Consider the following 13,496-nt stretch of genomic DNA (forward strand, 5'->3'; position numbering starts at 1 on the left):
ATAAGATGTCAACAGCTCTGGCATATATATGTGTGTGTGTGAGTGTGAGTGTGTGTTGGGGGGGGGTGTCCATGTGTATTATGGGATGGCCAGGAGGTGGGTGGTTGCCCGGGTGACGCGCGCGCGCGCTCGAAGGGGCGTGGCCAATGGTTGCCAGAGCGACGAGGGGGCGGGGGTTGCCCGGGAGACCTAGGGAGGAGGGTGGCGGTAGTGGAGGGGGGTTGGAGTTGGTTGAGGTTATTATGGGCTGTCCGTGGGGGGCGGGGCCTGTGCGGTGGGATTTCCCGGCCGGTGTTTCGGGCCCTTTAAGAGGCGACGCCGGAGCCGGAGCCATTTTCCCCCCTTCGGCCGCGACGAGGAGGAGCCGAAGCGGGAGTGACACCGGGCCGGACCCTGCGCGACCTGCGGCAGCTCCGGGGTGAGGAGAACGCGGGGTTCCCAAAGAGACGCCCCTCTCAGCCCGGCCAGCCCCGAGGGTCATGCTTCCACCCGCCCCTTTCTCAGGCGTCCTCCGACCCGCGGACCGCCCCCTGCCCGGAGGAGCCGACCTTTCCTCTCTCTTCCCTGCTGGGTGTCTAGCCCCCTTCCTCCCACCCCAACCCAGCCAGAGTCTGGCTCCCCGCGACTCCCACCTCGGGCTTGGTCTCCCACAATGCCCGGCGCCCGCCCCCACACCCTCTGCTCACTTGCCCCCCGGGACACGTGGCCCGACCCCCTGCCGGGTGGGAGCCCTGTGGCCCGTAAGTTCCTGCCTGCAGCCCCCCGGAGCGCCCGAACCTCCACGCCCCCTCGTCCCTGCGGCTCCTTGGGAGAACCTGAGTTGTCCCAGAGGACAGCGTTTGGAGAGCTGCCCTGTCTGGGCACTGGCCCCTCCCCAGGCGCAGGGAGGTGCCCCCCCACCCCCAAGTGACCTTGTGTCCCCGAGCGCCTCGCCGCCGGCCGCCTCCCCTGGCCCCCCCCCCGCGCTGCGGCCACTCGGACCCTCCTCCCCCCAGTCACACCCCGCTCGGTCCAGCTGGGCTTCCCCCCCCCCTCGCTCCCCACGCCTGCACCAGCCTGCCCTCGGGGGCGTCGTTGCCTCTCATCTGGGGGGCTCCAGTGGGGTAACCAGCTTCCGGGCTGTCCCCGAGGAGTGTGGAACTAAGTTCAGCCTGAGTGGTTCGGGTGCCCCACTAGGATGGCTGTGGTGGGGGGGCCGGTGGTGGTGGTGGTGGTGGTGGTGGTGGGCGGAAAGAGCGGGTGGGGTGGGGGAGGGGGACTGCGCGTCACTGACTGTTCTCTCTTCCCCCCCTCCCCCGCACAGTGACTCGGGCCAGTGTTGAGGGCCCCAGGCCGCAGGCAGGAGCAGCTGGGCCAATTCCCTGGCCGTGAGCGGAGCGGAAGGGGATGGCGTCGGGCCTGGGCTCCCCGTCCCCCTGCTCGGCTGGCAGCGAGGAGGAGGATATGGATGCACTTTTGAACAACAGCCTGCCCCCACCCCACCCAGGTAACATCTTCCCCCAAGGCTCAGTGCAGGAAGGAGGCTTTTGGGCCCTCACGAGTGACTCTAGTGAGGCAGGGCTGAGTTTCTCTCTCTCTGCAGAGTCTGAAGTGGAGGGCATCCGAAGGGAGTGGTTCCCCTCTGCAGAGCTCTTGTGGGAGGGGGGTGGAAGCCATGTGCCTTCTGTGCTCCGAGGACCCAAATGCAAGCTTGCTGCACTGTCTTAAGGAATGCTATGCAGTTCCCAGTTGAGGGAGCTCTTTGGGCTGGCAGGCCTTACCTTGTGTGGGTCCTTGGAGGAATGCAGGTAGCTGGGACCCCTGGAGGCTGTGTGGTGGTGGAAGGTAGGGGGTTGAGGATTGCTGTTTTAAAGAGACCAGCTCCGCATCTGTGCTAGTTAGGATTCTGTGGTTACTGCTGTGGAAAGGAAAGAGGGAGTGCTTGTTACTCTCTATCTGATTATTTTTAGCTTCTGATCAGTTACCGGTTTTCTTTGCTGTTTCAACTGTGTGAAGTTTGAATTGCGCTCCTTAGCTGGGATCTAGAGAGCTTTTAGCCAGGCAGGTTGCTGCAATGTTTTGAGCGGGGAAGTGATGGGGCTTAGGAGTAGGATGTAATAACCTGAACGAAATACTAGGAGGGGTAAAAGAAGGGAGGTGACACCCTGGGCACCCTCCTCCCTTGGCAAGTGGACAGAATCCTCGCTTTTTTTTCCTAGAGGCTTCTCTTCCGCTGTGCAGGTAGCCTGGGGTTTGGGCTGGTGGTGTAAAGTGTTTGTGTAGGTGTTGTTGGGGGTTGTACTGTCTGTTTTGGGGTGGCTCCTTGAACTGGCCAAACCCGTATGGTTATAACCATTCTGTCTGATTGGAGTAGCCCTTGTTTACCCCCAAATGATAATTGAGGTCATGCTTGTAAGTAGATGTCTCTTTCATTTATCTGTCCTTCAGAGACCCCGGCTAAGTCACCTACTTGTTTCCTTGACCTTTTTTTCCTAGCTTCATTTTGTCTACGTGCCATTTTTTTATTCCCTTTACTTTATATCTTTCTTTTCATTCTGGAGACTGCTGGTCCTGTTTTTGTTTCCCATGGAACATCTTTTACTTCTGCCTTCTCTCTCAGCTCTAGTGGCAAGTTGAGGGGGTCTAGGAGAGAAGTGTTTCCACATTTGGCATTTTCTAGGTTGGAAGTCTTTATTTCAACCTTGAGGCCACTTAGGAGAGGGTTCAGTGTTTTTACTGAGTCTTCAGCTGTTGGGATAAGAAACTTAGGCTTGAGTTTCCTCAGTGTTCAGGGTAGGGTAGCCGGTTTGTGTAATGTTGCCCAGGGTGGTTGTGGGGTGGTGGTGATCCTGTCCTTTCTGAGGGGCATGAGAAGTAGTAGTGCCACCCAGCCAATGTTGGTTGCACATCTTGGCTTCCCACTGGCCCCTTGGTCTGGGGCTGCCCCTGTGTGGATTAGGAGCTGTGTGGGTTCCACAGGTGAACTCTGTCCCAAGTTGTAATATGACCCAGTTTTTCCACTTGCCACACCCCATTCTTATCCCTTTCCCAAATCCTCTATCCTATTTTAGCCAGTTTGCCGCTTACCTGAGAAGTTTGGGGGGTCTTAAGTGGACGGGTGGGTGTCTCCTCTGCCAACAGGGGTTTGTCCTCGTCTCCACTTCCAGCATTTGTGGAGGTGGTGAAGAGGAAGAACCCAGAGATGTAGCTGACTGCGGAGGGGGGCAACATGGGATTGTTGGGGAGAAGCCCTTAAAGAAAATGATTCTTTCTGGTGAGATCCAGGCTGGTGTTCCATTCCCAAGGGAATGGGAGGGGCTTTCTTGTGCCTGGCCTGATCCTGGGCTGAGTGGGGGGAGGCCGATGGTGCTTTGTCTAGCCTAATGTCTCATGTTCCCTAGTATCTGCTTTGCTCAGGAAGGGCGGAGCCAGAGGCATTTTAGAGCTAGTTCTGAGGGTCAGGATCTAAGAGCATGGGTAGGATTCAAGGAAGCATATTGTTCTCCACCATTTCTTTTTTTTTTGGTGTGGACATGACTCCCATATGTCAGGTAGGTGGCAAAAGATGGTTTAGGATATGTGGCCTGGACTCTGGGTAGGGGTGATAAAGAAACTGAGTTTCAGAGACTTCTTGTGGGCTCCCATTTCCCAAGGTAAAACAGTTGAGTATCAGAAATTTCAGGAGAAGGTTGTATGCTCTGACCACGGCTCCACTGAGCCTTTGTTAAATCTTAGCTCTGATGATTGAAAAAATAATTACGATTGAGGGAATAACCTAGTCCCTCTCATAGTATTACCTTCATGTTTGTCTTGGGTTTTCTTGCCTTGGATGTTAGGGTGGCCTCTTGAGAACTGTGTCTTCCCAGAGGAGGTGTTAGGAGAGGTGGCATTTGGACCTGGGGCCAGGTAATAATTTGGGAAGTCTTCTTTGAGGGTAGTCTTTCCCCGGCTACCTCTCTCAGCCTCACCTCCCTCCCCTGCCACTTCCTGTCTGTCCTATGTTGGCAGCTGGGTGCCCTGGGCTGGCTTCTGCGGTCAGGAGCCATTTTCCCTCTCCTCAGTGGGTGAGACACTCCCTCCTTCTCTCCACTCCCTTCTCTACTCCCCCCCTCCTTGGGCGGGGGTGGCTTGGGAAGAAGGAAAGAGAGGAGGGAGGAGGGAGCTGGTGTGCTGGTGTGAATGTCTCTTACAAAGGAAGCTGCCTCCTGGCCTTCTCCTCCCCCTCTGTGCCCCTTCCCACCTATCCCTGCCCAAGAGCTCTCAGTATTACCCCAGGCTTTGTGTGTGCTCCCAGGCAGTGGAGGAGGTGGAGCCAGATGGGAGGAGGATGGGGGGGGTGGAGGAGATGGTGACAGCTGGGCTGATTTGGGCCCCTGGGGAGAAGAGGCTACTGACCCAGGAGAAGCTGGAGAGGAGCAGTAGAGCTGGAGATGGGAAAAGAAATTGTGTTTGGGAGTGGGCGTGAGGTTGGGCTGATAGCTGAACCTGGGGCTTGCAGGTTCTGGTTGTTTTGAGCTGGGATGACCCAAAGGGGTGGGTGAAAGGTGTGGTTTCTGGGTCCCTTCAACTGATCATTGTTCTGGGAATGTGGTGAGGTATATGCTGTGATTTTCACCATCTGAGTAGGACCTTTCATTCTCATTCCCTGATTGATGGACTACTTGGTGGCCAGCTATAGGCGGACTAGACCTGTTTCTATTATTTGGTTAACTCAAGCAGCTTGATTAGCTGCACTGGAGATGAGCATATAGAAGATTCCTGTTAGGGATGAGGGAGAGGAGGCAGGGGTCTGGACAGCTGCCTGCAGTGGGCCTAGTCTGGCCTGGCAGGCCTATTTTGGGTCTATACAGCTCTCTTTTTGTCTGTTTTTGTCCCGAGTCTCAGCTTCCTTCTGTGGAGAGTATAGCAGTCTCTTCAGTGGAATCTGGGACAAGAGGTGGGGGAATACGTCTAAAGCTTCTGGATTAGGCTCTAACCTTTTGCTATTGATCTTTTCCCTGGCTACCTCCCTTTGCCAAATAAATGTAGAAAACGAAGAGGACCCAGAAGAAGATTTGTCAGAGGCGGAGACTCCAAAGCTCAAGAAGAAGAAAAAGCCTAAGAAACCTCGGGACCCTAAAATCCCTAAGAGCAAGCGCCAAAAAAAAGAGGTGAGTGGGTGACTGGATGTTATTGGGAGTAAGAGGAAGAAGGGGAGGAGCTCTGAGAAGGATGGAAGGGGCTGGGGGCGTGTGTTTCTTCCTCTGGAGTGGCAGGCCAGGTCCTGGGGGCGAGCCGCAGGGCTGTCCTGAGGCCAGCATGTGTGTAGCATGTGTGTGTCTGTCTCCCTCTCCCCCCCTTCCCTGCTCCAGCGTATGCTCTTATGCCGGCAGCTGGGGGACAGCTCTGGGGAGGGGCCGGAGTTTGTGGAGGAGGAGGAAGAGGTGGCTCTGCGCTCAGACAGTGAGGGCAGCGACTATACCCCTGGCAAGAAGAAGAAGAAGAAGCTGGGACCTAAGAAAGAAAAGAAGAGCAAATCCAAGCGGAAGGAGGAGGAGGAAGAGGATGACGACGATGATGATTCAAAGGTACCTGGACTTCCCTCCTCTTCTCTGGACTGTTTGTTAACTTCTGTCGTTTGTTTCCCAGACACTACTGCCCCTTAGAACGTTTTATCCCCGTCTATTTCTAATGATTTCCTCTCCATTGTCCTCCTCTGGTCTTACAAGCGTTAGTTTCAACTGAAATTCCTTTAGCAAGTGTGGGCACTGGGAGTCAGGTCTTTGACCTTGGTCTCTCTGCAGGAACCTAAATCATCTGCTCAGCTGCTGGAAGACTGGGGCATGGAAGACATTGACCATGTGTTCTCAGAGGAGGATTATCGCACCCTCACCAATTACAAGGCCTTCAGCCAGTTTGTCCGGTAAACAGGAGGGTCTTGGTGGCAGGGGAAGGAGAGTGCTTCTATAATCTCTTCTCACTTTTCTTTCCCTTTCTTATTCTTAAACTTTTTCTTTTTTTTTTTTTTCTGTTCTCGTCCATTTTTCCACCAGACCCCTCATTGCTGCCAAAAACCCCAAGATTGCTGTCTCCAAGATGATGATGGTTTTGGGTGCGAAGTGGCGGGAGTTCAGCACCAACAATCCCTTCAAAGGCAGTTCTGGAGCTTCAGTGGCAGCAGCGGCAGCAGCAGCAGTGGCCGTGGTGGAGAGCATGGTGACAGCCACTGAAGTTGCACCACCTCCTCCCCCTGTGGAGGTGCCTATCCGCAAGGCCAAGACCAAGGAGGGCAAAGGTGAAGTGGGACTCGATGGGAACAGGGACTGGTGTGGGCTTAGGATGGTGCAGACAGAGAAAGCATGGAAATGCTGTTCTGTCAGCCCAAAGACAGGAGAGAGGCGGGAGGAACGAATCTTTGATTTAGGAGGGAAATTTGAGAAGCTGAACATGGGGAAGCCAGCTTAGGTGGAACAAATTTTATTCTTTTCCCCATCTTCTGCCCTATGTGTATTTGGATTGTGTGATCTTACTTGCTTTCTCCTGATTTTAGGTCCCAATGCTCGGAGGAAGCCCAAGGGTAGTCCTCGTGTACCTGATGCCAAGAAGCCTAAACCCAAGAAAGTGGCTCCCCTGAAAATCAAGCTGGGGGGTTTCGGTTCTAAGCGTAAGAGATCTTCGGTAAGAGCCCAGCCCAGCCCTTTGGTGAGGATGCCATATCTAGTAGTGAGCATGTCACATTATGTCAGGACTTAGCCTTCACAGTAGGTGCATAGGATGTGGGGAGTTGGCCACAGAACAAAGTGACTAAGCTCCATGTACGACAGTCCTTGCGATCCTTGTACCCTTAGAAAGGGATTCCTTATCTACCTCTCTTTGTCCTTGGTTTGAACCTCTAATCTTTTCTGCCTGTTCGTTCTTCCAGAGTGAGGATGACGACTTAGATGTGGAGTCTGACTTCGATGATGCCAGTATCAACAGCTATTCTGTTTCTGATGGTTCCACCAGCCGTAGTAGCCGCAGCCGCAAGAAGCTCCGAACCACTAAAAAGAAGAAGAAAGGTGTGTTTCTTTTCTGTATCTATGTGATTGAATGGGGTGAAACGGGGGCAGAATCTCCCTAAGTAGGTAGGGGGCGGGGGGAGGGGGGAGGGGGGAGGTAGGTTTTTTCTAATAACTGGGCTTTCCCTCTTCCTTGCCCAGGCGAGGAGGAGGTGACTGCTGTGGATGGTTATGAGACAGACCACCAGGACTATTGCGAGGTGTGCCAGCAAGGCGGGGAGATCATCCTGTGTGATACCTGTCCCCGAGCTTACCACATGGTCTGCCTGGATCCGGATATGGAGAAGGCTCCTGAGGGCAAGTGGAGCTGTCCACACTGCGTGAGTATCCGGCCACTGTGGCCCGATGGGGCCCCTCGAGAGGTAGGGTGGCGTAATAAATCTCTTGGGCCTGTGTGGGAGGAGAAGCGATGGTGTTGCTGGTGGGCTTTGGGAAGCATGCAAAGGAGTGATGAGCATGGTTCAGACTTGGGGGGGTGGGGGGGTGGTAGTAATCTGACTCTGTGGTCCTTTACTGCAGGAGAAGGAAGGCATCCAGTGGGAGGCTAAAGAAGACAATTCGGAGGGTGAGGAGATCCTGGAAGAGGTTGGGGGAGACCCTGAAGAGGAGGATGACCACCATATGGAATTTTGTCGGGTCTGCAAGGATGGTGGGGAGCTGCTCTGCTGTGACACCTGTCCTTCTTCCTACCACATTCACTGCCTAAACCCCCCACTTCCAGAGATTCCCAATGGCGAGTGGCTCTGTCCCCGTTGTACGGTGAGTGACTGATCCCAGCCAGGGTGGGCATGTGGGAAGGGTTTACCCCTTTCATATGTAGGCATTGTCAGGCGGAGGTGCAGGAGAGGTCGTTGGAGAACTGGAGACCTTTTAGCCCTGAGACAGGCATTTTCCTTCCTCATGTAGTCGTGGGAACCTTTGTCCTGGAAAAATGTAGGACTAACTTTGAACAGATGAGCTGATGCTTCCCCAGCTCTCTTAAGGGGGCTGGAGCAGTGTTACTCTAGCGCAGATCGTCCATCTCTGTCTTGACACACAACCTCGGGGGCTTGGTAGTTTAGAATGGCTTAGAAGGGCCATTTATGCTTTTAGATTGCTTAAGAGAGGAATTCTGGGCTTCAGGTGCATGGGTTTTCTATGCTTCCTTGTTCTGGGTTATTGTGGAAGTCTAGCTTCTGGCTCTGTTAAGGCGGTAGGAGTGATCGTGTCACCCAAGTCCTGGATGGAGTCCAGAAATGGAGAGGGAATTCTATTATTCCTTCCTAGAAGGGTCCTGGGATTAGATGTTACTTGAAATGGTATTTTAACAATCCTTGGATAAGGTTGATGTTGGGCTGTACCATTTCTTCCCCATGGTAATGATTTGGTGTTGGATCGACTCTTTTTCTCACAGTGTCCAGCTCTTAAGGGCAAAGTCCAGAAGATCCTAATCTGGAAGTGGGGTCAGCCACCATCTCCCACACCAGTGCCTCGGCCTCCAGATGCTGATCCCAATACTCCCTCCCCCAAGCCCTTGGAGGGGCGGCCAGAGCGGCAGTTCTTTGTGAAATGGCAAGGCATGTCTTACTGGCACTGCTCCTGGGTGTCTGAACTGCAGGTAAACCTGGACAGGCTGGAGATATGGGGGCTACAACAAAGAGGGTAATGAGAACACAGTCTCGTGGGTGCAAGGAGTGACTGCAGAGCTGTCACTCCTTGGTGACTTATTTCTCTTTCTGCTTGCAGTTGGAGCTACATTGTCAAGTGATGTTCCGAAATTATCAGCGGAAGAATGATATGGATGAGCCGCCTTCAGGGGACTTCGGTGGTGATGAAGAGAAAAGCCGGAAGAGAAAGAACAAGGACCCGAAATTTGCAGAGATGGAGGAACGTTTCTATCGCTACGGGATAAAACCTGAGTGGATGATGATCCACCGAATTCTCAACCACAGGTACTGGTGGAGCGGGGCCACAGTGTGTTTGTCTTGGACATACTGGCGTAGGCAGCATATCCACTGGGATTCTCCTGCCAGAGGGATTAGGAAAATGGACGTCACCAGTAACTTAACACTTGGAAGAGACACACCTTCAGTATATTGTTATTAACTGACCGAATCATGGTGTTTGAGCCCTAAGAGACTAGATTAGAGATAATTTTTGGTCCGAAGACTGGTATAGTAAGTGGCTCTGAATACATGTGGTGTCTGGCAGACCTAGAGCTCTCATTTGGAAAATACATTATTGGCAGTTTTTGAGAGCAGGGCTGACTCAGGCGGAGAGGAAGGTGGCCTTCTGGCTCAGAGTTTTCTCTCTTGACCTTGCAGCGTGGACAAGAAGGGCCATGTCCACTACTTGATCAAGTGGAGGGACTTGCCCTATGATCAGGCATCCTGGGAGAGTGAGGACGTGGAGATACAGGACTATGACCTTTTCAAGCAGAGCTATTGGAATCACAGGTGAGTGACTTTGGTAAAGAGTGGAATCATTTCTCATTGAAAAGGACCCTAGACAGTAGTGTGATGTCTGTCTTCTTTAGGGAATTAATGAGGGGTGAGGAAGGACGACCAGGCAAGAAGCTCAAGAAGGTGAAGCTGAGGAAGTTGGAGAGGCCTCCTGAAACTCCAACAGTTGATGTGAGTTGGAGCAGTAGAGGGAGGACCCAGGTTGTTGGGTAGGACATTCGAATGATGGTGCAAGTAATAACTTCATAGCTGAGAATACCTCAGGAAGTCTGCTTGCCCACTTGTCCACATCTCTGTACATCAGAGAAAATACTAGGTTTACTTTCTCTTTTCATCATCAGAAAAGTGAAAACATAGGAGGGTGGTATCTTACATGATTGAGGAATTATTATCTAGGGAGGGAGGGTCATACAACCAAGCTTTTATGAAACTTATATTGGAACTTGGGTCTTCCGACCCATAATTCATGGCTCAATTCCTGTGTGTGTGTGTGTGTGTGTGTGTGTGTGTGAGAGAGAGAGAGAGTGTGTGTGTATGCGCACGCACACACACACATACGCGTGCACAATATGAGGATGGTTAAGGTTAAAAAGATGAATCTCGGGGGTTCGGAACATAGGATTTTTTACCTGGTAGACCCTGACCAGCACAGTTAATGTATTGCTAGGGAGGCTATGATGTGTCTTTCCTCAGAGTTCTGTGAGACCAACACCTCAGTCCTGATAGGTTAGTTGCCTTGCTTCCTGAAGGATTCTAAATCAAACATCAAGTTACAAAAACCAGTGAGGATCCTTTCCCCACAATTTTTTGGGGTGCTCTCAAGGAGGATCTGGTGAAGATGTGTGAGGAGGAGGCAGCTGCTGTCTTAGGAAAGGAAGGGAATTCCTTGCCAGCTCTTGACTTCTTTATTTCATTCTTAGCCGACAGTGAAGTATGAGCGACAGCCAGAATACCTGGATGCCACAGGTGGAACCCTGCACCCCTATCAAATGGAGGGCTTGAATTGGTTGCGCTTCTCCTGGGCTCAGGGCACGGACACCATCTTGGCTGATGAGATGGGTCTTGGGAAGACTGTCCAGACAGCAGTCTTCCTCTATTCCCTCTACAAGGAGGTAGGAAAGCTGGGTCTGTTAGTTTCTTGTGTGGGTATTTTGTGTTCATGGTCGTTTACACTGTGGAGAGAGAAAAAGGGAGAAAAAATTGATCACTGACCTTGAATTGAAAGTAAGATAGACACACATACACAGAGAAAGATTTGAGGGATTGGAGCCATGGGTAGAATTAGTGGTGGGTGCATAGAGCCTTAGTACTGGGGGATGAATGTGTGTTGAGATCAGCAGAACTGTGGGTGGAATTAATTAGTAGGGAAAGATTGGACAGAAGAAGTAAGGTTTTGAGCTCTCTGTAATGGTGGGCATGGCGTTTTGGAAAGGAGTGGGTCAGGCATTTTCATATGTAGAGAAAAGTGAGAGTAGGAGCAGCGGTGCACACACCAGTCAGTTATCTCTTGGGGCAAGGGAGAGTGGGCGCTGGGCTGTAGTGGGACGGGCCTTCACTCCTACTTTGCTTTTGCTCTTTTTCCTCACAGGGTCATTCCAAAGGCCCCTTCCTCGTGAGTGCTCCTCTTTCTACCATCATCAACTGGGAGCGGGAGTTTGAAATGTGGGCTCCAGACATGTATGTGGTGACTTACGTGGGTGACAAAGACAGCCGGGCCATCATCCGAGAGAATGAGTTCTCCTTTGAAGACAACGCCATTCGTGGGGGCAAGAAGGCCTCTCGCATGAAGGTATCTCAGTGAGAGGGAGACCACCTCGAGGGGGAGTTGTTGTTATGGGCTTAGTCTGCCTCCTTGTGACCTGCTCCCTGGGGTAAGCCAAAACGATGACTGCTGGGAGGAGGGAAAAACCCTGAAGTCCCTTGGGTTTGCTGACACTAGGGGAGTTAAAGATTAGTGACCAGGTTGCCATCTGTGTAGAAAGAGGCATCTGTGAAGTTCCACGTGCTGCTGACATCCTATGAGTTGATCACCATTGACATGGCTATCTTGGGTTCTATTGACTGGGCCTGCCTCATCGTGGATGAAGCCCATCGGCTCAAGAACAATCAGTCTAAGGTGAGGGGGAAGGAGGGAGGTTATGGCCTCCAGTGTTAGTGTTTAGTACCAACTACTTAGTAGGAGGACACCTAGGAGTAGAGGAAAGGAGAAAGTAGCCTCTGCTTTTCTTCCTCACTGATACCTCTTGGTGGCCCTGCCTTAAAAGAGGGATAGAGTTGGGGATGGGGGACTTACTATTGGGCAGTGAAACAGCTCAGAGTTCTGCAGAGATGTACTGGAGCCCTCTTTTCATTGAATTTTACCTCTCTCCATGTGCTTCCCTAGTTCTTCCGGGTCTTAAATGGTTACTCACTCCAGCACAAGCTGTTACTGACTGGGACGCCATTACAAAACAATCTAGAAGAGCTGTTTCATCTGCTCAACTTTCTCACCCCTGAGAGGTTCCAGTAAGTGTTTATGCACAATCGGCTCATCGTTCTGCTTCTGATCTTCCTGTTGCCCATTTCCTATATTACTTTCCTATCTTTCTTGCTCCCTCTCCAACAACTTTTTCCTTTCTCTTTCTGCAGCAATTTGGAAGGCTTCCTGGAGGAGTTTGCTGACATTGCCAAGGAGGACCAGATTAAAAAGCTGCACGACATGCTGGGGCCTCACATGTTGCGGCGGCTCAAAGCCGATGTGTTCAAGAACATGCCATCCAAGACAGAGCTGATTGTACGCGTGGAGCTGAGCCCTATGCAGAAGTGAGTCGGAGGGACAGGATAATTGACTCCATTTTGCAGATACTGTTAGACATCTGCTAGTCTGCAAAGTATTTTTTATTATTCCCCACACTCTGCTTCAAGGCATCTGGTGATAGGAGCAAGCAAGGCCTAAAGACACCTGATGCCAGGGAGCTGGAGCCAGCCCTTGGTTCTTATGTAGTTAGCCTTATCTTGTTTAAAATGATGGTGGTGGTGCACGTTGGGTTTCCTTAGTCCCAAAGTGCGACACTCATGTGTTGGAAGAAAGATCTCAGATCTTGAGACTGCATTATGAGTCATGTGAAAATTCTTGAGACTGACTTAGCTTTCTCTCTTGCCCATATAGGAAATACTACAAGTATATCCTTACTCGAAATTTTGAAGCACTCAATGCTCGAGGTGGTGGCAACCAGGTTTCTCTGCTGAATGTGGTGATGGATCTTAAGAAGTGCTGCAACCACCCATATCTCTTCCCTGTGGCTGCAATGGTATACTGTGCCACCTGTTGTTCACCTCGGGTTGGAACTGCTCTGTTGGGCTTTCCTTCAACATTTTTTTCTTCTTTGCTTCTTTCCTCAGGAAGCGCCTAAGATGCCTAATGGCATGTATGATGGCAGTGCTCTAATTAGAGCATCTGGGAAATTATTGCTGCTACAGAAGATGCTCAAAAACCTTAAGGAGGGTGGGCACCGTGTACTCATCTTCTCCCAGGTATTTTGTGGACTGGGATGGGAGCTTTAGTGGACAGCAGTAGACAACCCTCAGTGACATGACGGAAGGGATTGTCATCTGACTTTCCCATAATTAAACTTGCTCCTTTTTCAGATGACCAAGATGCTGGACCTGCTAGAGGATTTCTTGGAACATGAAGGTTATAAATATGAACGTATTGATGGTGGAATCACTGGGAACATGCGTCAAGAGGCCATTGACCGCTTCAATGGTATGAGGGAAGGCGTGGCATCGCTCCAGGCAGTGTGTCTTTCACTGTGTCTTTGGACCAATCGCTTTTTCTTGTGCATCTGCTTTTCTGGATAGTTCTTTTGATATGGAAGTTCAGTTGATATGGAAGAGTAAATCTTTTGAATGTCTTGGTTGGAAGAATGTATTGGACTTTGCTAGGAGATTTTTTTCCCTTTGGAGTCTTCTTTTTTTTTTTTTTGCTATAAAGAACAGCATTTTATTTAACCCTCCTCATTGTATCTTGGGGCCTGGGAGGGACCAGGTCTTATCCAAG

At 51.5% G+C, this 13,496-nt stretch overlaps 1 protein-coding gene across 9 annotated transcripts in view; it reads left to right on the top strand.

Moving 5' to 3' along the window:
* The first annotated feature begins 187 nt into the window (after positions 1-187).
* Positions 188-13,496, top strand: part of CHD4 (chromodomain helicase DNA binding protein 4) — a 30,290-nt gene continuing 16,981 nt past the window's right edge. For 4 of the 9 annotated variants that reach the window (XM_019754401.2, XM_019754402.2, XM_019754403.2 and 1 more), the window contains exons 1-22: positions 259-418; positions 1,304-1,486; positions 5,008-5,129; positions 5,331-5,546; positions 5,763-5,881; positions 6,012-6,253; positions 6,509-6,636; positions 6,881-7,016; positions 7,158-7,336; positions 7,536-7,775; positions 8,410-8,613; positions 8,742-8,947; positions 9,320-9,451; positions 9,532-9,628; positions 10,378-10,569; positions 11,046-11,246; positions 11,436-11,573; positions 11,841-11,962; positions 12,086-12,259; positions 12,606-12,747; positions 12,839-12,970; positions 13,085-13,202. In XM_019754401.2, coding sequence (XP_019609960.1) covers positions 1,387-1,486; positions 5,008-5,129; positions 5,331-5,546; positions 5,763-5,881; positions 6,012-6,253; positions 6,509-6,636; positions 6,881-7,016; positions 7,158-7,336; positions 7,536-7,775; positions 8,410-8,613; positions 8,742-8,947; positions 9,320-9,451; positions 9,532-9,628; positions 10,378-10,569; positions 11,046-11,246; positions 11,436-11,573; positions 11,841-11,962; positions 12,086-12,259; positions 12,606-12,747; positions 12,839-12,970; positions 13,085-13,202 — 3,340 coding nt within the window. In that variant the 5' untranslated portion in view covers positions 259-418; positions 1,304-1,386. Of the gene's footprint in view, positions 419-1,303; positions 1,487-5,007; positions 5,130-5,330; positions 5,547-5,762; positions 5,882-6,011; positions 6,254-6,508; positions 6,637-6,880; positions 7,017-7,157; positions 7,337-7,535; positions 7,776-8,409; positions 8,614-8,741; positions 8,948-9,319; positions 9,452-9,531; positions 9,629-10,377; positions 10,570-11,045; positions 11,247-11,435; positions 11,574-11,840; positions 11,963-12,085; positions 12,260-12,605; positions 12,748-12,838; positions 12,971-13,084; positions 13,203-13,496 lie in introns of all 9 variants that reach the window. The other 5 variants (XM_019754405.2, XM_019754406.2, XM_074326128.1 and 2 more) reach the window with 4 other exon arrangements.

Source organism: Rhinolophus sinicus, linkage group LG02 (assembly GCF_036562045.2).
Source record: "Rhinolophus sinicus isolate RSC01 linkage group LG02, ASM3656204v1, whole genome shotgun sequence".
NCBI lineage: Eukaryota > Metazoa > Chordata > Mammalia > Chiroptera > Rhinolophidae > Rhinolophus > Rhinolophus sinicus.